The sequence below is a fragment of the Herpailurus yagouaroundi genome, unplaced genomic scaffold (assembly GCF_014898765.1).
Source record: "Herpailurus yagouaroundi ecotype Mexico unplaced genomic scaffold, PumYag 77, whole genome shotgun sequence".
Classification (NCBI taxonomy): Eukaryota; Metazoa; Chordata; class Mammalia; order Carnivora; family Felidae; genus Herpailurus; species Herpailurus yagouaroundi.
Genome location: NW_024412388.1, coordinates 16,253,188 through 16,278,925, shown reverse-complemented (window position 1 = coordinate 16,278,925; position 25,738 = coordinate 16,253,188). Strand labels below are relative to the sequence as shown.

At 39.7% G+C, this 25,738-nt stretch overlaps 1 protein-coding gene across 2 annotated transcripts in view; it reads right to left on the bottom strand.

Moving 5' to 3' along the window:
- Positions 1–25,738, bottom strand: part of CDC42 (cell division cycle 42) — a 57,839-nt gene that overhangs the window by 16,296 nt on the left and 15,805 nt on the right. For both annotated transcript variants that reach the window (XM_040464300.1, XM_040464291.1), the window contains exons 2-3: positions 5,222–5,376; positions 2,823–2,895 (exon numbers count right to left, since the gene is read on the bottom strand). In XM_040464300.1, the coding sequence (XP_040320234.1) occupies positions 2,823–2,895; positions 5,222–5,326 (178 nt within the window). In that variant the 5' untranslated portion in view covers positions 5,327–5,376. The remainder of the gene's footprint in view (positions 1–2,822; positions 2,896–5,221; positions 5,377–25,738) is intronic.

Here is a 25,738-nt window from a genome sequence, read left to right as displayed (position 1 = left end):
CTCTCTCTCTCTCTCTCTCTCTCTCTCTCTCTCTCTCTCTCTCTCTCCAGCTTAAAGTGACCTTAACAGTGAAGTTGGAAACCCACAACTTGCCTGGGATGGTAAAAATCATTTCCTTAGTGAATTTTTTTTAACCCCCAGAAAGACTCAGAATCTAATATAAAGATGAAATAAGTCAAATACTATTACTGTTAATTTTCAGTTACATTTAGGAATAATCTATATTTAACACCCAGTGCCTACAGTATGTAAAATAATCTGCCATATTAAAGGACATGATAGGACACCTGGGTGGCTCACTCGGCTAAGTGTCCGACTCTGGATCTCAACTCAGGTCTTGATCTCAGGGTTGTGAGTTCAAGCCCCGTGCCGGGTTCCATGCTGGACATGCAGCCTAATTAAAAATAAAGAAAGAACATGATAGATTTGTTCACTGATTCCTGTTTAAAGTGTATAATTGGTCTATAACTGGTCTTAACCTTGGGATTTTTTGGTTGAAAAATGTTGTTTATAAGGTTATAAATAATGCTGTTTATGGGATGCCTGAGTGGCTCAGTCTGTTAAGCGTCTGACTCTTGATTTCAGCTCAGGTCATGATCTCACAATCATGAGATCAAGCCTCACATGGCTTAAAGATTCTCTTTCCCTCTCCCCCGTCCCTCCCCCACAGGCATGTGCATGCTCCCTGAGAGAAAGAGAGAGAGAGAGAGAGAGAGGAAGGAAGGAAGGGAGGGAGGGAGGGAGGGAGGGAGGGAGGGAGGGAAGGAAGGAGGGAGAGAGGAAGGGCAAGTGAGCTGTGATAAGCTAAAACATAAATACAGGAAATCACAAGTTATCAGGTTTATTGAAGTTATGTATGTAAAAACTTGGGAATGTTTCACTTGTCGGGTCAGGCAAATTAAACTGATTAAAAGATAGCTTAAAACTGGAACCCAAACATCCATCAACTTGTAAATTGATAACCAAATTGTGCTATATTCACAATATGGATACTACTCAGCCAATTAAAAAAAAAAATTGATACAGATAGATGAACCTCAAAAACATTATGCTAAGCAAAGAAGTCAAACACAAAAGACTACATATTACCCGAGTGACAGAAAGCAGATCTGTGGCTGCCTGGGGCCAGATCAAGAGGGGACTGACTGTTACAGAGCATAAGGAAATTTTGTAGCTGATGGACCTTGATTATGGTGGAGGTTACATAACTATACAGTCAGCAAAATTAATCAAACACTTAAAGTGACTGAATTCTATTGTATTACACTTCACTAAAGGTACAAACAAAAAAAAAATACTGATCTGAAATTTGAAAATAAAATTTTAAACTAATTTTCAACCCCAAGGAGCCAAAAATTATCTTTTTTCTGCATGCATATTGCCACCAACGGCAATATAAACAGAAAATTTCCTCACCTATCATGAGATATGGGTCATTATTTTATTTTTTCTATTATTTCCAAGTTTCCTCCAGTATACCATTACTCATACAATTTTTAATTTGTAAACATTTTAAAGGTCTAAAACACCACAGAAAGCCACTGATCTCGAAACTGAACTGCTTACTACGGTGTCTCCATTTCACCCTCCCAACTAAATCTAGACAGTCCCTCAAAGTGAGCAGTACAAGATACTCCTTAAGAGCAGTAGGTCAGCGGGCAGGCAGGGAGAGCGTAACTCAAAAAGCGAAGCACCGAGGGGCGCCTGGGTGGCTCAGTCTGTTAAGTGTCTGCCTTAGGCTCAGGACATGATCTCACAGTTCCTGGGTTCGAGCCCTACATCGGGCTCTCTGCTGCCCGCACAGAGCCCGCTTCGGATCCTCTGTCCCCTTCCCTGTCTGCCCCTCCTCCGCTTGCGCACATGCTCTTTCTCTCAAAAATAAATAATTAAAACTTAAAAAAAAAAAAAAAAAAAGGCAAAGCACTCAAAATTCCTAAATATAAGAGGGTTACCTTTCTGAAATTTCTCTTTGGCTAACTAAGCTGATAACAACAGAGACTACAGAGACAGAAGTCAGAAATTAAGATGTGCAGCTACTGTGGAAACAAAGAGGAAACAGGAGCTCCTGTGTGGCTCAGTTGGTTAAGCATCTGATTCTTGATTTGGCTCAGGTCATGATCTCACAGTTTGTGAGATCGAGCCCTACATGAGGCTCCAAGCTGAGCATGAAGCCTGCTTGGGATTCTTTCTCTCTCCCTCTCTCTCTGCCCCTGGCCTGCTTGTGCTCTCTCAAAATAAACACATAAACGTAAAAAAAAAAAAAAAAAAATAACATTAAAAAATACATGCAAACCATTTTAAAAATAAAATTAAAATAATAATTTAAAAAAAGAATAACACTGAGGAATTGGGTATACTAAAGAAAGAAAGCAATTTATTCCTTTAATTTAAAAAGCTAACCATGTCAATATCGTGAGCTACATATCGGCTCAACTTCAAAGTATTTTCAGATACAGTAAACAATAACAAGCTATCTCTATAAGAAGCTATCTTATCTGCATATTATACAGACAAAAATCCTAAATATGCCTTCAAATTTCAGAGGCTGATAATACAGCTTGCCTAATGTACCCTGCTCTTGCCCTACTCTCTCTCTCCACACCATCCACCCAGGGAACTCCAAACTCCTATTTGCCATTCCAGGTCTGGGACTGTCCCTTGAATCAAGCATCAACCATCACAATATTCAATCCTGCTAACTATTAACAAAAGGCAAGTGGTTTGCTAATAAGCTAGTTTCCAAAAATGTCCACCAAAAAAGATAGACAACCGGCAACCGTTAATAGTTACAGACCAAAACATAAAAGACATCAAGTTTTCACCTGCAGTATCAAAAAGTCCAAGAGTATATGGCTCTCCACCAATCATAACTGTGACTGCATAGTTGTCAAAAACCTAAAAACACAAAAATACAACATTGTTAGTATGCAAGAGGATGGTCAAAACGGGACAGGGCAACTCCTAAGTAAAGGCAGTATTTCCTTCCTGAGACTTCCCCTTCTCTTAGTCTATACGATTCTTAGGTAACCAATCTTGCCAACCAAACCCTTGCACGAACTAAACGGTTCTTGGAAAAAGTGACGGGGTGTACTCTGGGATGTCTACTCTACCCCAGTAGCCTGGATTAAAAGTCACAGGAAGGCCAGAGGTGTCATAAAAACAGAGTCCTCTAGCTATACAAAACGATCCTGTTCAATGTGCAATTTTGAGACAGTAAGTTTAGAGTTTACCTTAATGTTTACTCTGATTTCTAAGAAATTAATTCTTATAGACTATTTCATTTTGATCTAGAATTTAAATATCCTAGATCCATGATAATCTTTTTTCCTCTCAGGGTTTAAGACAAGAAGCACGTTGTTGTAAATAAGCCCATTAGAGAGAAATAAAGGTTCCCTCAAGGTCAAGGAAAATGTCCAAGAAAGGGCTAGCAGATTATTTGTTGAGACTTCATGAATAAAACTTATGTTACTGGGTACAAACCACATGACCTAAGAGATCTTCTGTGACTAGATGTTTTTATTTGCAAACAGACTGTACAACCCATGACAAACTCCGTATATACTAATATTGGTTGTACTAAATTATCTGTGAAAATGGGAGGTAATAGTGACAAATGGGAAAAGACCCAACACTAATTCATGGATTCCTCTGAATTGACAAATGAAAATCAATTTTTCCAACTAGAAGGATGTTACATTTTCAGATCACCCCTTCTTTTCTAACTCTTAACTTTCCAGTTCATGTTTTAATGGATTGTTGAAATGTAAAAAGGAGTGGAAGCAAGGGCATAGGGGAGGTGGTAGTTAAAGGAAAGTTGGTTCTTGATAACAAGAACTAGGAAATATAATGAATGTGGTTAAGCTCTCCAACAACACAGGTTATTTTTCTTAAGTCATACCTAACTCTCTTCCAGAGATCCAGAAACACATATATATGAAAGCCCCTCTTAAATAGAACACTTCATGACCAAAGTCATAACAGACTCAGAAACTGTGTTTACAAGAAAATAACTTTAATGGACACTGAAACACCAAAATTCTGATAGCTGCCCTCATTCTGAAACAAGAGGTATGTATCTCTAAAGTCCCCTAAAAGTCTCCCTCAATCTCAGAATTTCTTTTACTTACCATGTCCCCAAATGGGCCAACCCCAAAGTATGATTTTTGTATTTAATTATACCTTCAAATTCTCCCATTCCAAGAAACCTAACATTTCTTCCTACAGCCTTGACCTACCTCAATCATTGTGTCTACCTCGGGACATTACAGATTGTTAATTCTATTAAACATAATTACCAAAACTTTAACCTGTATTCATTCACCCTCTTAACAATGCTCATGTCTCTCAAGATTAACCTGAAGTATTCAGACATTTTCTTCCCTTTTACTTCCAAACAAATCCCGTATTAATCATGCATAGGTTCTTTATAACCCCTAAAATAGCTCACTTAACAGAGGTGGTCACTGCCAAGCCAGGCCAACCCTCGCTCACCCCCACCACTGAAGGAAAATCTGTGTTTAACATAATTATACCACTGGGTTGGGTCACCCAACCTGGGACAAACACTGGATCCTCAACACATTCTTTCACAAGTATTACTCTAACTCTTCTCTCTCACGTCATGATCTTTATTATTCCCATTTTCCCTCTACTCTTCTAAGGAGCTGATAAAAAACATTTGTGGGAGAGGACCCCAAAGGCTTCTGTTAATGTCCTCATAACCAAAACAGTTCTCTGCCCTTAAATACCAGTTTGCAGCTCCATTATTGCTAAGCCAACAGCTCCGTGAGATTCTCTTCTGTCCTCTAAGGAGAGTAAGTGGAGACACATACTACTTTCTCTGAAGTTACAAGACCCCAAAAAGCATCCCAGAAGACCTCCAAGCACTGACTACTCATTGGCCAAGTTATCAAAAAGAAAGTCACTTCATTCCAAGATACAGAGCATACTTCCCCAAACTGAGACCACCGCTCTTTAGAATCTTGTCTATTGGAGTTTTGCCTCCCAGAACTTCTTGCACACCCCTGTGTCACCTTTTCAGCATTTTCACTGATTTTTTCAGCTATTAATTTTAAAGTGTATATAACATACCCATCAGAAGATCTTTAAAAACAGGACACAAAGGCAGACAACAGAGAAATCTTGAGTACACACACAGTTTTCAAAAGATATCAAAAGGGAACGTATTTCACCAACAGATGATGGAAGCCTTTATACTTACAGTCGGTACATACTCCGATGGAAATTTATTTGTTGTGTAGGATATCAGGAGACAGGTTTTACCAACGGCACCATCTCCCACAACAACACACTTAATTGTCTGCATTGCTGAAACAGTTTCGTATCCACTTTAAATATTTCAAATTCAATGATGACCTACAAAAAAGAAGAAAAATATTTGTTTCATTTGTAGTTGTGTATTTTTTTTTCTTCAACTAGCAACAGGTTTGCTCATTCGGAGCAAGAACAGAACCAGCACCCCAACTGCTACGGCCGAAAGAGCCTAAAAAGAGAAACAGTGACTAGCTCAAAATCACAGTAATAAGTAAGAGTCAAATTTCTAAGTCTCTGATCCCTTTGTTTTCCATATAAGTGGGTTTTTTTTTAAATCCAAAGTAGTGTAAAGAGTAGCATATTTATTTCTATAATGAAAGAGAAGAGGCTATTTCAGAATGAGTCCCACGTAGAGTGTGCCAACAAGTGTGATTGTGTGAAATTTTTCCTTCAGTTGTATGTGCACACAAATGCACGTACATGTGTGTGCATAAACATGATATGTGCCAGACTGCAATAGGAAATCACTGCTTTAAAGAATGGTCCGTTTATCCAACCTTAAAGCTGTAACCAACAAGCTATAGAGTATCACCACCAACCCCTTGTAAAAGAAGAGCAGAACGAGGAACTGAACAAAGATCAGGATGATCCCCGGTCTCAGCACGTATTTTAACACCAGGTGGCCTAGTTACTAATTCAATATTCATGGCATGAAGAGGCCAAAACCTACACTTTTATAATGAAGAGTCCGATCACTCTACAGAATACTGACTTATAAACAGATATAATTACTTTAGCTTCTCTTACTGTAGTCCTTTCTAAGAAGCTATCGATTACAAAAGTACCAAAGATTTATATTTCATCAATTCCAAGATGCTTGTTTTCACATTTAAACATCTCTAAAATCAGAACATGTCTTTACTGAAAGTTTCTTAAAATCACTGCCGGTCATTTTTTCCCCCCACATTTTGACATCTAAGAAATTAGGATAAATGACATCTTAGAGTCAATGAAAACTTCTAAGTCTTTCTGGGAGAATAAAAAAGAAACTTCATGCCCTGTATACCTACATTTTAAGACAAAGTCCTATTTCAATTATAATCCTGAAGGGGATGCAATTTCTTGTTGGCTAGAGGTGCCACCTTACTAAACACAAAAACGTCAGAACCATCTAACTCTGGGTTGGATGCCATGCCTATGCAGTAAGCATCACAACTCTTGATCATGAGTTACAAATGCCTGTTAACATCTCTGTATACAAGGAGTAACTTAAAGGAAATATACACTCTCCCATTCCTCATCAAAATCTTCCTGATTATATTTATCTTTATTTAACCTCCTTTTATCTTGTTCCTTCTCTTTTCCCTATAATGCACTAAAGCGGTCATACTAGTACAGCATTACTAAAGATCTTAATCCCTAAACTAAATCAAGATTTATCAAAATAATCAAGCACATGGGAGTACTAATTACAGAGAATTACTCCTAAAGAATGTCTTTTACATAAAGCAGAGGAAATAGAAACAGCTATCATCTTATGGTTCCTGAATCCACCTCTGAAAAAAAGAATAATGTTCTGCTAAAAAAATAAGGTCTTCTGTAGAATTTCTTTTCCATTGACAATGAAGGAAAGGTAAGCAGAGAGTTCTGTTCACTCTACAGACTATTTTCCAGGTGCCTACAAATATATTTCAAGTTCAGTTCTCAAATACCTTCTATTTCTCTTGACCATTATTACTGGGTGATCTTTTTTTTTGAGAGAGAGAGAGAGAGAGAGAGAGAGAGAGAGTGAGTGTGTGTTTGCATGCATGCACAAGCAGGGGGAAGGACAGAAAAGACAGGGAGACTCCCAAGCAGGCTCCATGCTCAATGTGGGGCTGGATCCCAAGACCTGAGCAGAAATCAGATGCTCAACCACTAGGCCACCCAGGTGCCCTCAGGAGATTTTTTTTTTTTAATGTAGAGTTTAATCATAAACACTGGCAGAAAGTAATATTTGACCACTGTGGCAGAGACTTCTAGTGGTCTGCCAATTCTTCCTTTCTTCTTTAGTAATAGAATTTTTAATTAAGCACATGGTCTCCAGTAAAAAGACTACACTTCCTCCATTCCTCTGCAGCTCGAAGTGACCACTGTGATTAATGGGAGTGGAAATGACTGATGGATGCAACTTTCGAGACTAGCCCTAATACCAAGGGGCACAGTCTCCCTGTTGCAGCCTGCAGGCTAGAATGCAGACATGATAATGACGGCTGAAGCAGCCACCACGGAACCACAAGACACAACTGAGATGTTAAGGATGAGTAACAAAATAGGAAGGGTCAGCCCTGGATTGCCTCCAGGACTTTTACACAAGAAAGGAAGAAACTTCTCTTTCATTAAGTCCCTAGTATTCTGAATTTCTCTGTGACAGCAGCAGAACCGATATCCTAATTACTATGTTTCACAGACTCTAAGAAGCCAATGATTTTTAAGTACATCCTAAATTTAGAGGCGTTAAATGTGGGAGAAAATGTCTCAGAATCACTAATTTAGTAATATCTAGATTTATCAAGGAACTTTACAGTAAAGCTGACCACTTTTGAGACTTTGTCTCAAAAACATCTAAGAAAACTGCGGTTTTCTTAGTAAATTTTAATTTTAATTGTGGTTGAAATCAAATGAATTGTCATCCCTAAATATGAAGCTCCTCATCTTCATTCAATAGCTGGCATTCTCTTTTAAGACTTAAAACCCATACTAACAAGCAAATACAAAATCAACAGGCCATTTATAAGCTTGAAACTTCTAGTGGAAGTTTCTTGAAGTTTTCATTAAGATTCCCTAGGGAGGGGCACTCAGCTGAGCATCATTATCTCAGTTCATGAGTCTGAGCCCCACCATCGGGGTCGCTGGTGTCCGCGCAGAGCCCGCTTTGGACCTCGATCTCCCTTCTCTCTCTCTCTGCCCCTCCCCAACTTGCGCACACCCCCCCCCCAAAAATATACATACTTACATATATACATACATAAATTTCCCAGGGAATAAGAAAGAAGAAAGTGAGAACAAGAAGTTCCCATGATTAGAGCCATGAATATGACTGCCACATGAGCTAAATCACAACTATCACAAGCTGCGACGGAGAAGGTCGCAGCTGGTCTAAAACATTCCAAAGGAAAGAAGAGCTTTCATTAGTAACTGTATTTAAAAAGAACTTAAATCTGATCTGCACTGAATTGCTTTTTTGTATTATATTAACTATTTTCACAGCAGCCCATCACAAATAGATTACACAATAAATTGGTTCTTTCTATGGCAACCTATTAAATGCAGCACCTTTCTCTGATACCAGCAAGAATAAGAAAATGTTAAAAATGAGTTCATGATGGCCACCAGAAAACTTTCAACTGTAAAGTAAAACATATGAATACAACACAATTTGTAGTACAAGAAATCTACAATGTAAGTATAGGAACAAAGGTAGCAATATTTCAAACAGGCTCATAAATCTCTCTGCATTAAGCACAAATTCATGAAAACTAATAACAAATTTTTTTTTTGAAGTTTACTTTGAGAGAGACAGCACACACAGGAGAGGGAGGGGAAGAGAGAGGAGAAAGAGAGAATGCCAAGCAGGGTCCACACTGCCAACATGGAGGCTTGAACTCAAGGAACCATGAGATCATGCATGACCTGAGCTGAAACCAAGAGTTGGATGGATGCTTAACCAACTAAGTCACCCAGGTGCCCCTAAATGACAAATTTTCTGAGGGTGATCTTTAAGATTTTCCAATGGAAGGTAATGGATCCATATAACAGAGATGTGCTCTGCACAGAGTTTGGCTCAATCATTAAACAAACAGTACTACTTTGAGAACTTTTAGAAGTGTGTATCTTTTCCTGTCCCAGCAGGAGAAACAGGCAAGCCAGCTGGGACCTTCTTTGTGTGTCCTGCCTAAAAAGCTAGAAGGAATATCCAAAATACATAAACTATAAATAACTATAAACTATACACTATATATATATATATATATACTATAAACTATTTTTATAAACTATATAATACATAAACACATAAATAATAATAATATTCTTAACTTTGAAGTCACGAAAACCCTGGGTTTTAATCTCTGCTCTGCACTTACTAGTGACCTGGGCAAGGTTCTTAATCTCTTTTGACTCAATGTTCTCATTTGTAAAACAGAACTCATTATGTCAACACCTTGCACAGTTGTTATGCAGATTAAAGAACATAAAAGGACCTTACAGCACATACTCAATATACATGAGTTCATCTACCAAGTGTGCTGGTTAAATCAATCCTACTTCACACCTATTTTCATCCAGTGGGTCAAAAATTACACTATACTTTCTTCTCTCTTTAGCAATTACCTAATGAAAACTCTTCACACTTTGCACACAGCAGGTACACCAAAAAACAGGTTAAAATGAACTGAATATACTTGCTACTTAGCTAATGACACACACAAAAATTAAATGAGAAATCCACCCAAATGTTTCTTATTCACCTGAAGACTTCTGTATTATTTGTCTGTATTTCCTGTATCTTATTTCTATATTTTACAGAGTGGTTCCTAAAAATCAAGTTCTTTAACAGGTATTAACAAAATTAGTTAGGTATAAGAACAGACCTGATCACTATTGTGAATTGCCGAATAAAAAAAATTTTTTTTTTTTTAGTTTACAAACCATCACTGTGTACATGTTTGAATTTAGTCTCTAAACTAGCAATTCCAAAATTAGCAGACCACCAGAATTACCTGGAATGGATTAACAATTCAGATTCTCGGACCCTCACTCCACATCTAATAACTCAGAACTCAATACTCCCTATGTAATTCCAATGTACAATGAAGTTTGAGAACTACTATCTTATATGATAGCAAGATGAGGAATACCAGTAACACAAGAATCTAAGCTAAGATAAACATCACTGGCATTTTAGGTCACCTAGAAGTGAATTTCTTAAAGTAGAACAAGGACGCCTAGGTGGCTCAGTCGCTTAAGCATCTGACATCAGCTTAGGTCAGATCATGATCTCATGGTTTGTGAGTTCGAGCCCCGCATCGGGATCTGTGCTGACAGGTCAGAGCCTGGAGCCTGCTTCAGATTATGTGTCTCCCTCTCTTTCCTCCCATCCCTCGCTCTCTCTGTCTCAAAAATAAACGTTTTAGGGGCACCTGGGTGGCTCAGTCGGTTAAGTATTCAACTTCGGCTCTGGTCATGATCTCGTGGTTTGGGAGTTCGAGCCCCACGTTGGGCTCTGTGCTGATAGCTCAGAGCCTGGAGCCTGTTTCGGATTCTGTGTCTCTCTCAATCTCTGCCCCTCCCCCGCTCACGCTCTGTCTCTCTCTCTCAAAACACAAACATTAAAAAAATAAATAAATAAATAAATAAATAAATGTTTTTAAAAAATGTTTAAATAGAATAAAAATTACCAACATGAATTAACTGTATCAAACAGGCATTTTACATATTTAGTAATAAAAAACTCACATTAGATATTGAAAGATCATGAACCAAGACAGCTCAGAGGTGCTTCAATTACTGCTTCCATCTAAAAAGTCTTCTCAAGGGGCGCCTGGGTGGCGCAGTCGGTTAAGCGTCCGACTTCAGCCAGGTCACGATCTCGCGGTCCGTGAGTTCGAGCCCCGCGTCGGGCTCTGGGCTGATGGCTCAGAGCCTGGAGCCTGTTTCCGATTCTGTGTCTCCCTCTCTCTCTGCCCCTCCCCCGTTCATGCTCTGTCTCTCTCTGTCCCAAAAATAAATAAACGTTGAAAAAAAAAATAAAAAAAATAAAAAGTCTTCTCAAATAATAATGACAGGAGCAAACACATATATATAGCACTTACTATGTGCTATATACTGTTCTAAACACATTACACATTTTTGTACATTTCATCCTCCCAACAACCCTATGAGGTATGTACTATATTATCCCCATTTTGCAGGTAAGAAAAGTGAGTCTCAGTAAAGTGAAGTAGGCCAAGATTTCTCAGCCAGTAAATGGCAGAACTGGAATTTAAACCCAAACAGTATGTCTGCCAAGTCCCTGCTCCAAGTCCCTCTCCTGAGAAATGACAGTGTTTTAAAAACAAACACGATCACTGCAAATGCAGTGGCAAGAATATACCTCTGACAGTTGCCAACACTGGGAAGAGGAAGGGAGAGGAGGAACCAAGAAACAGGAATTCAGTTCACTTCCTATTTCTTTACCCTACAGACAACTACTGAATTTTACTGGGGAGAAGGGAAGAAGAGAGAATCAGTAAGATTTTGCTCTTCCCCTTTCTATATACCCATAAATCTTCCATTTCTCAGGCTTTCTGACCTAAGCTCAGCAATCTGTTGGAAACTGGTTATGGGTCCCCTGTTGAAAGCACTGGATCAAGAGTCACCCTGGCTCTACCACTCCAGCTATGTGACCATAGGCAGGTTATTTAACTTCTCTGTGGCTATTTTCCCTTACCTAAAAATGAAAACAGTAATAAGACCTTCTTCACAGGGTACATTGACTGAATAAGATAATACATGTAAAGAATTTAGAACAGTGCCTGGCACACAGTAAATGTTTACTAAATGCTAACTATTACTCTTGAATGATTAAAGGCACCTTTAAATCAATATAAATTTTAAAAGAGCAACAATTCCAACCTGCTTAGGAGCATATAATTTATTTTTATTTCCAAAGTAATTACAGTACTCATTGTTCTTACTACAAATGCAGTCAAATTTAGAGCTGTACTGCAAAAGTGGTCACTTTAATGAGTAAAGTTGCAATTTAATTAAGACTATACTACAAAGCATTTGACATGTATTACTAATAATTTCATTTATGAAAATGTCAGGGTGGCGCCTAGGTGACTCAGTCGGTTAAGTGTCCAACTTCGGCTCAGATCATGATCTCACGGTTTGTGGGTTCAAGCCCCGCACATCGGGCTCTGTCCTGACAGCTAGGAGGCTGAAGCCTGCTTCGGATTCTATGTCTCCCTCTCTCTATCCCAACCCCGCTCACATTCTCCCTCTCTTCCCTCCCCCCCTCTCTCTCGAAAATGAATAAACATTTAAAAAAAGTTTAATATAATAATAATTATAAAATAGAATGTCAGCAGATGACCCAGAGATGGGGAAGGAACAAGCAACCAAGGAAAAGACTTGGGCTTTGCAGTACATACAACGCCAGCTTCAACAACGTAGAAATAACTAGGTCAGACAACGTCTGTATATCCTATGTTAGCTTCCTTTTTAAAAGTATCAACTCACTATAACAGCAAAGAGGCTATGCGGTACCAATTACTGTTTTGCTATCCGGAGTGGCCAGAAAAGTTATTCTACATCTTAAACACTCTACCTCTTTAATACTGAAGTTCAATCATATCAGCACTTAAAACTGGGGCTAGGCATAAAAAGTGATTCTGCCAGGGGTAACTGGGTGGCTCTGTCAGTTAAGCATCCAACGTCAGCTCAGGTCATGATCTCATGGTTCATGGGTTCAAGCCCCCGCATGTCCAGCTCTGTGCTGACAGCTCAGAGCCTGGAGCCTGCTTTGGATTCTGTGTCTCCCTCTCTCACTTTGCCCCTCCCCTGCTCATGCTCTGTCTCTCAAAACTGAAAATATTAAAACAAAAAATTTTTTTAATGTTTTTATTTATTTTTGAGACAGAGAGAGACAGAGCATGAGCAGGGGAGGGGCAGAGAGCGAGGGAGATACAGAATCGGAAGCAGGCTCCAGGCTCTGAGCTGTCAGCACAGAGCCCGACGCGGGGCTCAAACTCAAGGAGTATGAGATCATGACCTGAGCTGACGTCGGACGCTAAACCGACTGAGCCACCCAGGCACCCCAAAAAAAGTTTTTTTAAGGTATTCTGCCAATCCTAAGAAAAATAAATTGTGAAATAAGGTATATCTTCTACATTCCTTCCCAGTACCCACTGCTCTATCTGACAGTGACACTAAAACCCAGATGCTTTGGAGGTCCAATTCCCTCTTAGGAATCTCAGGACTATAACCCCTTTAAGTTTTCTGGAGTCCTTGAGCTCTAAATTTAAAGAAGTTATAGAACCCTCTCTGTAGTATCATCATTGGCTGGTTGCCCAACTGAACTCCATCAGACAATCCAATCCCAGGGAAAAGATCTGTATGAGGGAAAGCTCCTAGCTAGAGAAGCCCCATGCCCTGTGGTTCATTCTAGGCACAAAGCACAAAATAGTTGCATGAAAAGATTTGAAGAGTAAGTTTTGCAAAAATGAGTATTCTCAATCAGATTAGAAAACTATGTCAAATATTAACAGTAAACAAAGTGAATGAAAAGCAAGTAAAAAAAAACAAAAATAAAATAAGTCAAGTAAAATTTTCGGTAATTTCACTGTGGTAAAAATAAGTATTTGTTCTTTCTCCTGGGTTCCTGGTATACAGCTCCTAAAACCCCTGGAATTTCCTAGATGACAGGAGTGTCTTTTATCTTTCATAATGACTCCTTCCAATCACACAAGAGTTTATGCTAATGTAATTGAGGGCCACATCAGTTATAGTAGCATATGCAAAGCATAATTTTTAAAACATCTGCCCACGTGATTAAGTAATCCAAGGGACTCAAAACTACACAGATGTATCCTATCCCATGTATTCACATGTATAAAGGTGTTCTAACGTATCACTTTGGTTTTGAGTCAGACCAAAAAGGATATAACTGACCGTATATGTTGAATTAAAAATACAGTATTGTTTAGAAAGTCCTACTCAAAATCCTATTACACCTCCATCATAATTACCTTTCTCGCCCAAAACAATACACTGTTTTTAAACCTTGAAATAGGGGTGCCTGGGTGGCTCAGTCGGTTGAGCTTCCGACATCGGCTCAGGTCATGATCTCACGGTTCGTGAGTTCGAGCCCCGCATCGGGCTCTGTGCTGACAGCTCAGAGCCTGGAGCCTGCTTCCGATTCTGTGTCCCCCTCTCTCTCTGCCCCACCCCTGCTTGTGCTCTGTCTCTCTCTGTCTTTCAAAAATGAATAAACATAAAAAAATTTTTTTAAATAAATAAAAAAAATAAAATAAACCTTGAAATAAATGTTAAGCTCTAAATGAAACTTAAGAGAGATCAATTATATGAGTTCACCCAATATTACATAAAAGCAAAATAAATAATTTTATTTAGGATTGAAATACCCTTTCATGAACTAACTTAACCCCATCATTTTGCAGATATTCTAGCCTAAAAGCAAAGGACTTACCCCAACGCCAGATTGTTAACACCCATATATCTTGATATTCTTTTCCTGATATTCTTTGGACTTCAGGCAAATAAAGAACAAACCACATAAAAACAGTTCTTTTCGAACTTTAAAATTTGTTTTCAGAGTCCTCAGTAAACAGCAAATAATCTCACAAAACTTTGGCATTCAAAAAGTCAAAGTAATACAGCTACTGCTCAAAATTATTTGCCCTCATAAAAATCCCAAAGAAGCTTAATATGATCAGCAGTTTGCCTCAGTTCTCAATAAGTGTATCCATTCCAATTTGAATTAGAATTCTGTAAAATATCTTTCAACTACTAAAAAGCAGACAACCTTGTATTGGAAAAGACAGTCCCCCATGGGTCTCTCGTGCTCCTATACATCTAACTGGGTATGCTAAAAATGCAAGGTCCTGACCACCCCACCCAGGCCATGCTATAGGGTTATGTTAGCAGCAAAAGACCTTGAAGAATTACAGTAATGTCTCCCGCTAAGACAAAGAGTAGGCTTACCTCCTGCTTGTTATTAAATAGCGGGTTCCCTAGGCGCAACGTTCCTCAGATGTGACACAAACCCCTTGCATCCCCGACATGGAAGTCTTGGGGCATAGGGAAGCAACACAGACATTGATCTGCTGCTGGCTGTGCCTTTACTACATATAAACGCTTTGTCTCTGACCCAGGAATCTCCTGTCTTCTGCCAGCATCCATAAAACAATACTGGGCTAACATATTAGCATGTAAGGAAAGTAAGATAAAGTCCCAGACTTTGTTTACTTGATTGACCGAGCTTTGTGAGATATAACCATTTTGTTGTGAATTTCAGTTTTTGTATGTAAACAGCTTAGTTTCTTAGACTAATTACTAGAGTAGGGATGAAGTAAGAATGTGCGGTCTTAAATATGTTATTACTCAAAATTTTTCCTTATTGAAAATCCTCCTGAAATAATTTTAAAGATTTTTTTCCACCTTCTCCTCCTCACTCCCAAGCCAGCTAGCTAGCACATCTTCTCTAGAAATTGGTTGTTTTAGGGGCGCCTGGGTGGCGCAGTCGGTTGAGCGTCCGACTTCAGCCAGGTCACGATCTCGCGGTCCGTGAGTTCGAGCCCCGCGTCGGGCTCTGGGCTGATGGCTCAGAGCCTGGAGCCTGTTTCCGATTCTGTGTCTCCCTCTCTCTCTGCCCCTCCCTCGTTCATGCTCTGTCTCTCTCTGTCGCAAAAATAAATAAACGTTGAAAAAAAAAATTAAAAAAAAAAAAAAAAGAAATTGGTTGTTTTAGTTCATTTATGGTTCCGTCTTCTAGCTGTCTATTCTAACAGGAAGAAATTAGTGAAGGCCAGAATCCTACCATAAACAAAGGTGGTAAGCAACATGACTCCCCACGGCGAGCATGTAAAAATGAGAGAAATTATGTATTATTAATTTCTTCTGCTTTAAAGTACTAAGGCTAATAAAAATCTTAACTTTTCAAAACATATTTTGTTCTATCCTTGAAAACCTGTAGGTAACCTTATTTTCCCCCCCAAAAAATTCTTATTTACCCCTAGAATTAAATCATAGCAGAAATTTAAAGGACAAGGTCTCCATGGTATGTGTCCAAGAGCCTTGTTGCTTTTCTCTTGCTGATTTTTGAGACTGGTGAAATTCGTAGATATTTTACCAAAAGACAGTCAAAGAAATCAGAGAAGGAGGCCCAGGCAGAATGTAAGTGATAACAGCACTGCTACAGCTTTTGTACTTTTCAGATGCTGCATAAAACAAAAATATCTTTGGGTTTTTGACAAATACGTAAGAGCATCTTGAGTTCTACATAGTTCTCTCACACAGAATGGCTGCAAAACTCCTAATATCTCCAGCTTTCAATTAAATACATTATTAACACACTCATTAAAGCAAATTATTCAAATTCCTCCATTTTCTGCCGCTTAATGAAAAAAACTGATACATGTGAAATCACAAAGCACATGAGAGAGAAGGGGGGTATCAAACTAAGGTTCTATGGATCCTCAAATGATAAAAAAGAAGCAACTGTCGGGGAAAAGTGCTAGCAGGCAGGACTCAACGTCAAAGACTGCAAGTCTGTGTGGTTAACAGGTATTTTCAACAGTGCTACAAGTGTGTTGTATCAGCTTCATTTCTGAAAACGACTTCATTCCAAAATGTCTGATCCGATAAGAATGTTAAGTCCTTACTTTTACTATAATGTTGAGTTTTCCTTCCTCAAATTGGCAACAACAAAGGGATACTAGCCACAGTCATCCTTGTATACTGCACTTGGGACCAAAAAAAAACATTTAAAAATCCCATTAGTAAACAGTTAAATAAGATACGTAATGTTTAAATTTAACACTTCAAATAATTTGGTAAAACTGAAGAGTATGTAATAATGTATGAGTATTATTTAGTTTTTTTTTGTTGTTTTTTTTTTTGAGGGAGAGACACAAAGCAGAGGAGAGGGACCGAGAGAAACAGAATCTTAAGGAGAGGGACAAAGAGAGAGAGAGAGAGAGAGAGAGAGAGAGAGAGAGAGAGACACAGAATGAGCGGGGGAGGGGCAGAGAAAGAGAGAGGGAGAGAGAGAATCCCAAGCAGGCTCCATGCTGTCAGCACGGAGCCCAATGAAGGGCTCGAACTCATAAACCATGAGATCATGACCTGAACCGAAACGAAGAGTCGGGCACTTAACCGACTGAGCCACCCAGGCACCGGGAGAGAGCGAATCTTAAACAGGTTCTACACTCAGTGTGACTCAGGGCTCGATCCCACAGCCCCAAGATCATGACCTGAACCGAAATCAAGAGTCAGCCACTCAACCCAGTGAGCCATCCAGGCACCCCAAGAGTATTCTCTCAATTAGAAGAGAATAGAAATTACAATAAGATTTTCCCTCGAAATATTCAAAACTTGTAAATTTGGCGGAGGGTGGTGCGGGGGACATCCAAAATTTCTTCTCCAGCAAGACAGATAGTATCAGCAGGTAAAACTACAGGGCTTTCTCCAGAGATCTTCTGTTCACAAGGCATTATCTGCTCCACAGTGAGAAAGTCTCCGGCGTGTTCTCTGGAACAGCATCCACTTCACAGTGTAAACAGGCACCAGTAGTATTGTGTTCAACTTGACTCCAAGAGGAAAAGCACAACTTGGCAAAAAAATAATTTTTGGATCTTAAAGTCAGGTGCAATAACACAAACTTTTTTTTTTAATGTTTATTTCTGAGAGAGAGACAGAGAGAGAGAACGAGCAAGGGAGGGGCAGAGAGAGAGAGGGACAGAGGATCCGAAGCAGGCTCTGCACTGACAGCAGAGAGCCAGATGCGGGGCTCAAACTTACAAATCGTGAGATCATGACCTGAGCCAAAACTGGACACTTAGCTGAGCCACACTCAGGTGTCCCCAAACTTACTTGAAAGGTGATTTTATATTTCTTCAAATTTTTATTTAAATTCTAGTTAATTAACATACAATGCACAACACCCAGTACTCATCACAAGTGTCCTCCTTAATCTCCATCACCCATCTAGCCCATCCCCCACCCATGGCCCCTCCATCAACTCTCAGTTTGTCCTCCATTAAGGGTCTCTTCCAGTTTGTTTCCCTCTCTCTTGTTCATCCCTCCCATATGTTCATCTGTTTTGTTTTTTAAATTCCACATATGAGTGAAATCATATGGTATCTGTCTTTCTCTGACTTATTTCGCTTAGTTGATAAGTCTTGATCTACTTTTCCACATAGGAAGTGACTTCTCCACTCAAAAAGTAAGGTTCAAGGGGCGCCTGGATGGCTCAGTCGGTTAAGCATCCGACCTCAGCTCAGGTCATGATCTCGCAGTTTGTGAGTTCAAGCCCCACATCAGGCTCTGTGCCAGACAGCTCAGAGCCTGGAGCCTGCTTTGGATTGTGTCTCCCTCTCTCTCTCTCTCTCTCTCTGCCCTTCCCCTGCTTGCACTGTCTCTCTCTCTCAAGAATAATTTTTTTTAACTTAGAAATTAAGGTTCAAGACTTGTAAATTTATTCATTCATTCAATAAACCTTTATTAAGCACCTAATATGTGCCAGCATTGTCCTATACATAGCCATATCCCCCCTGTGCCTGGAACAAAGTTGATGTCCTCTTGGGGCAAAATCCTAAGTGAAGTATCCACACAATAAACAAATAAGTAACACATACACCCCCCCAAAACACACACACCCTTCCTTTTGTAACATTACTGACACCCTCATATGCAATTTTCCCATTCTAATGTCTTAATTGAGGGCAATATTAATTCTTTTCTCTTAATGAAGAAAAGACAAGGAGATATTAAACACATTCAAAGTTCCCCTCAGTTTCATGCAAAAGAGATAACTAAGGACACCTAGCTGGCTTAGTATGCAGAACACGACACTCTTGATCTCAAGGTTGTGAGTTCGAGCCCCACATTGGGTGTAGAGATTACTTAAAAATAAAAACAAGAGGGGCGCCTGGGTGGCGCAGTCGGTTAGGTGTCCAACTTCAGCCAGGTCACGATCTCGCGGTCCGTGAGTTCAAGCCCCGCGTCGGGCTCTGGGCTGATGGTTCAGAGCCTGGAGCCTGTTTCCGATTCTGTGTCTCCCTCTCTCTCTGCCCCTCCCCCGTTCATGCTCTGTCTCTCTCTGTCCCAAAAATAAATAAACGTTGAAAAAAAAATAAAAAATAAAAAAAATAAATAAATAAAAACAAGAAAGAACAAAGAAAAGCAAAGAAAAGAACAAGAAAGAGAGAGGGGGAGGGAGGATTGATAACTAAAGATAAGGGCATTTTGCTTATCCCCAAGTCTCAAATCTGAATCTGCTACAGCTCTGAGGTCTAGACAACCTGGGGAAAAACAGGACCAAAATTGTTCAACTAGCTTCTATGCATCTTATTCTGCCCTAATTGCCAATTCCTGTTACTATTTAAAGTATCCAATATGGGAGGGGGAGACGCGAGGGCCCATGGGTGGCTCAGTTGGTTGAGCGTCTGACTCCTGATTTCGACTCAGGTCATGATCCCAGAATCGTGAGATTGAGCCCCGCGTCCAGCTCTGCGCTGAATGTGGAGCCTGCCTGGGATTCTCTCTCTCTCCCTCTGCTCTCCCCCACCTGGCTTGCTCTCCCTCTGTCTAAAAAATAAAAATAAACAAAATAAAATAAAATAAAAATAAACTAAGTATCCAATATGGTTTGGTACTTATTTCAAAGCCTAAGCCTTTATTCATATCACCTCTCCACCAAAAGCTAGATGTCTGGCCTTACAACTCATCCTATTTCTATCCTAACTTTCCACCCCCGGATTCCTACCTTATCTGAGACACCTTCCCTAACTATGCAAACTATCAAAAACTGCCCCCACTCTCTGAACCTCCATAGCAAAGCCCTTCTTAGTTCTTAGTTCTCTGCTCTAATGACACAGGCTCCTTCTTTCTATTCCTCCAAGATGCCTTGTCCTTCCCGCAAGTCTCTATACTTGCTAGTACTGCCCCTCCTGCTCTTAAAGCTGCTGACTTCTTCAGATCTCAGCTCAAATAATCCTCTGCTCAGAAAACCCTCCCCTGAGCACACTATCCATAGTAATACCCAGCTTCCAACCTCCTTACTTCTCTCAAGTTACCCTGTTTATTTCCTTTATAGTATAGTCATAAGCTATAATTATCTTGTTTGTTTTAATGCAGTAAAGGAGATATAAAAAATAAGGAAATCTCTCTAAAGGCAGGGATTCTGCTTGCTGCATTGCCAGAAAACAATTCAACACTGAGCACACACCAGGCCCTCACTGAACAAATAAATCACACAACTGAGTACTTGATCATGCTGGCTTTATTCACGCGTGCTTATTCTAATAGATCTTAAGCTCTCTGAAAAACTAGGCTTATACTTCTTTACCTCCTTCCCAAGGTGCCTAATGCAGTATCAAGCATATATGAAGGGCAAGAAAAAAAATAAAATTTAAAAAAAAAACTTTTTAAAAGCCTTGCTAACTAAAGTTAATAATATGAAAAAGGCATGGCATTTTTTTTCTTTTTCTTTTTTTTTTTTTAATTTTTTTTTCAACGTTTATTTATTTTTGGGACAGAGAGAGACAGAGCATGAACGGGGGAGGGGCAGAGAGAGAGGGAGACACAGAATCAGAAACAGGCTCCAGGCTCTGAGCCATCAGCCCAGAGCCTGACACAGGGCTCGAACTCACGGACCGCGAGATCGTGACCTGGCTGAAGTCGGACGCTCAACCGACTGCGCCACCCAGGCGCCCCGGCATGGCATTTTTAAAGACAAATATGGGTTCAAATCTTAGCTCCACTTCAATGTGTGTGACCCCAGCAAGTTACTTCACTTCTACACCTTAAGTTTCTCATCTACACAATAACATCTAACTTACAAAATTGCTAGAAAGAGAAATGACATCTAAAAAGCAACTAACCGGGGTGCCTGGGTGGCGCAGTCGGTTAAGCGTCCGACTTCAGCCAGGTCACGATCTCCCGGTCCGTGAGTTCGAGCCCCGCGTCAGGCTCTGGGCTGATGGCTCAGAGCCTGGAGCCTGTTTCTGATTCTGTGTCTCCCTCTCTCTGCCCCTCCCCCGTTCATGCTCTGTCTCTCTCTGTCCCAAAAAAATAAATAAACGTTAAAAAAAAAATAAAAATAAATAAAAATAAAAAGCAACTAACCTATCGCCTGGCACAGAATAAACACCTAATATGGCATTCTCATCCCCAATTAAAACTTCCAAAAACCAAAATGGCCCTAAGATAAAGATCAGAACTACTACCATTAAAATGAAAGCATCTAAACACTATAATAAATTCAGAAAAATCTTCACTTCTACCTGACAGACTTATTTGCTAAAGTTAATCCTTTCTAAAATCCCCACACTCTGATCTCAAAGAACAGTTTAAGCTAAATGTCCTATTTGTAGTCAGAGGATTCAGAATATTACAGAAAGGGTTATAATCCACCTCTATTTTAAGAAGAGATAAATTAACATAACTGAAGTACACAATTATTTATCGGGTCTCTAATATGCCCAAGGAAGACAACGTAAGCACAGAAGTCAAGCACAGAAGCGTTCTAGTCAAGCAGTCCTATACTGATATCCCCATTCTTGTGCAACTTTGGGCGAGCTAGTCAACCTCTTTTAGACTTTGTCTCTCCATCAAGAACACAGAAATAGTATTGACGTGGGTTGTAAGAATTAACGGAGTTACTCCTCTGTTCAGCACTTAACACTCAAATATGAGCTCTTTTTAATCGCTGTAAAGTAACCCAGATAATCGATTAATTTAGAATCTGATTATCTAGACAATCTTGTATAGGAGGCTGTGTTTATAACTCCATCAAAGTGCTACGTGAAAGCCAATCATGTTCTCTTCAAAACAAAATCTGGTTTTATGAGGCGCCTGGTCATGATCTCGCGGTTCATGGGTTCAAGTCCCACATTGGGCTCTCTGCTGACAGCTTGGAGCCTGGAGCCGACTTGGGATTGTGTGTCTGCCCCTCTGCCCCTCCTCCACTCATGCACACCAGTGGACGTGCGCTTGTGTGCGCTCTCTCTCTCTCTCAAAAATAAACAAACATTAAAAAATTTTTGTTTTAATCTGGTTTTAGATTAGGACATAATACACAAGGCAAACTTTTGCTTTCAGAACAACAAAACAATAAGAAACAAGGCTTCCATATCTATGCCAGCACCTATCATAATTTAACATGTACATTCTTTGGCCCAGTAACTCCATTTCTCCAAATATGCCAAGAGGTAAGCAAAGGATATTTACCAGAGACTTGCTTACAGGAGCAAAGACAGGAAACTATCTACACGTGAACCAACAGGGGGCTGTTAAGTGATAACACAAAGGAATATTATGCAACTATTAAAAAGAATGAACTATAGTGCCTGTTATGGACTAAACTGTGCCCCCCCCTCCAAAACTTTGTATGTTGAAGTCGCAATCCCCAGTACATCAAAATATGACTGTATTTGGAATAGGGCCTTTAGAGAATGAAGGTAAAATGAAATCATATTGGTGGACCCTAATCCAACATGACTGGTGTCTTTATAAGGAGATAAGTACACAAAGAAGGAAGGCCAAGTGACGACAGTAAAAATCAGCCACCTATAAACCAAGAAAGAAGCCCTCAGAAGAAACTACCTCTGCCAACACCTTGATCTGAGGCTTCTAGTCTCCAGAACTGTCAGGAGATAAATTCTACTACTTAAATCACCTATTCTAGTCTTTGTTATGGCAGCCCTGGGAAACTAATACAGGGGAACATGGAAAACCTCCAAAATGTATTAAGTTTCTAAAACACAAAGTACAGGGCGCCTGGGTGGCTCAGTTGGTTAAGCGTCCGACTTCAGCTCAGGTCATGATCTCACGGTCCGTGAGTTTGAGCCCCGCGTCGGCCTCTGTGCTGACTGCTCAGAGCCTGGAGCCTGTTTCAGATTCTGTGTCTCCCTCTCTCTCTGACCCTCCGCCGTTCATGCTCTGTCTCTGTCTCAAAAATAAATCAACGTTAAAAAAAAATTAAAACACAAAGTACAAAACAATGCGTATAAGGTGCCAACTCATGTCTGAGTTTTTTTTAATGGAGAGGAGATACATATATACTTACAGGTGCAAAGACACATAAGACTATCTGCAAAGGCACATGCAGGTGCAGAGACTATAATGATACATATGCTAGGTAACAGTGGTGGCTTCTGGGAAAGGGACAAGGGTAGCTGGAACAGGCAGACTCATTTTTCCTCCTGTTCTCTTTTGTACTGAAGTTTTCAGGTGCATGTATTATTTCTTTGGTTTTAAAAATGAAACCAGCTACTAAAATCAAAAGATCTCCAAGACATACTCAGTAATTAAGAAAAACACCATTCGAAAAAAAGGAAAAGAAAAACACCATCAGCAAACCTGGTCTAAGCAGTGAGCCCTGATAAACCAAACCCACCCAAATCCTCCATCTATTTCATGAGCATAGGCAGTTTTTTTAAATGCCCTACACATGTATTTTAAGAGCCATACACATCATGTGTCTCAATAATTCCACTTCATGCCCTTAGTACTACAATGCCAAGCACTCAGTTTGCCAATGTACTTCAACAATTAAAACATTTGTGTCCCCATTTAAAAAAAATAATTCCAGTTCCGGGACACCAGGGTGGCTCAATCAGTTAAGCGTTTGACTCTTGGTTTCAGCTCAGGTCATGATCTTAAGGTTTCGTGAGTTCGAGCCCCATGTTGGGCTCTGTGCTGGCAGCATGGAACCTGCTTGGTGTTCTCTCTCTCCCTCGCTCTGTGCCCCTCCCCTACTCGGGCTGTCTCTCTCAAAATAAACTTTTAAAATAAATATAGTTCCACTTCAGATAATCTATCCAAAATGAAGAAACTACTTTAACAAGAAACAATGGAATGCCAGAACATTGAAATAGCTAATGCAAGAGAAAAATGTTAAGTAACAATACAGCACAGGATGAAATGCTATACATATTAAAAATAGTTGTGAAAAGTACCGACATAGTAACACAATACTATTAAAAACATATATTACCACTAACCGTTAAAACATTGTGCTCTAATGTGGGTTAAAAAAAAAAAAATGCAAAAAGAGTTAAATAGTAACTGTGTTGGCACATGTGTGGGGGGTCAGTTCAAGAACAGGACCCAAGCACCAAGCACGTAACAGATCTTATCCAATCTTCCCTGCATAAGGACTCAAGTAGGGACCCAGAGCATGTTACAATAGCCTTCTGTTCTTCTAAGAAACGACTGTTAATTATAAAAGTCAGCAATATATTTAAGTGCCTGTTATAGCACTACACTGGGTAAAAAAGAAACCCTGCCTTTAAATGCCTTCAAAACATTTCAGTAATTTACTGAATGCCTACTCTGTGCCAAACATTACGCTAAATAGCTTTACATACATCATATATCACATTATATATTTTACTGGTTATAAGCAGAACAGGGGAAACACAATGGCAGTCGTCTGGCTGCTACAAAATTACACTACAAACTGCAAGTGCCATATATTTTTTAAAAAGTAGTAAATATGGCACAGTGAGCTAAAATAAAACAACGTGAGAACAAATCTCTAGTTAAACGGAATCATCAACAGAAAGAGTAGAAGTAGTGTCAACCTGCAAAGTGGAAGAAACAAACAAAAAAACTGGAAAGTCCAAGTCATACAAATTGTGAAAGCTAAGCAGGAGTTTTAATTTAACCTGGGTGGGAAACGGGAGGCTACCATTTCTTACTCACGAAGAACAGGCTTGTTGTGTGCTATTAATCTTGTACCTATATTGCAAGGTGAATTGCCAAAGGTAACCAGATAAAGTAAACCAACTCAGCTAAGAAACTACTTTAGTAACGCAAGACTTAAATGAAGGATCTGCACCAGGGTAGTAGAATGGAAATAAATCAGAAATAGTTGATGGGTTAGGGGGTGGAGGATGGGTTTAAGAAGATGGTAAATTATGATGAAGTTCTTCAGTTTGGGAAATTAGAGGACTGGTTTGTACCACGAATGGAGAAATTAGAAGAAATCTTAAGGTCAGGCTATATGTTCTTAAAGCTCTAAGAAAATATGCAAAAGAATAGCCTTTTCAGAATCAGTACACAGTAATTTGGTCCTAAATCCCTCAAGGATGAAATCATGTGCCAGCCTGTATCAGAAAGCCCACATACAAGCATACATTTTCAGCAAAAAATAAGTCACTACATTACCAAGGCAACAACATACACTGTAAATGAATGACAAACTGAGAATCTTTCTTTTCAAAAATACCAAGGGGCGCCTGGGTCGTTCAGTCAGTTAAGCGTCTAACTCTTAATTTTCGTCTCAGGTCATGATCTCACAGTTCCATGAGTTCAAGCCCCATTATCGGACTCCATACTGACAGCACAGAGCCTGCTTAGCACTGTCTTTCCCCCTCTCTCTCTGCACCCACCCTCCCACCACTGGTGAGCACATACTCTCTCTCAAAATAAATAAACTTTAAAAATAAATAAAATAGGGGCACTTGGGTGGCTCAGTTGGTTAAGTGTCCAACTTTGTTCGGCTCAGGTAATGATCTCAACAGTTCATGAATTCAAGCCCCAAATCGGGCTCTCTGCTGTCATCGTGGAGCCTGCTTGGGATCCTCTGTCCCCTCTCTCTCTGCCCCTCCCCTACTCCTTCTCTCTCTCAAAATAAATAATCTTAAAAATAAAAATAAATACACGGGCGCCTGGGTGGCGCAGTCGGTTAAGC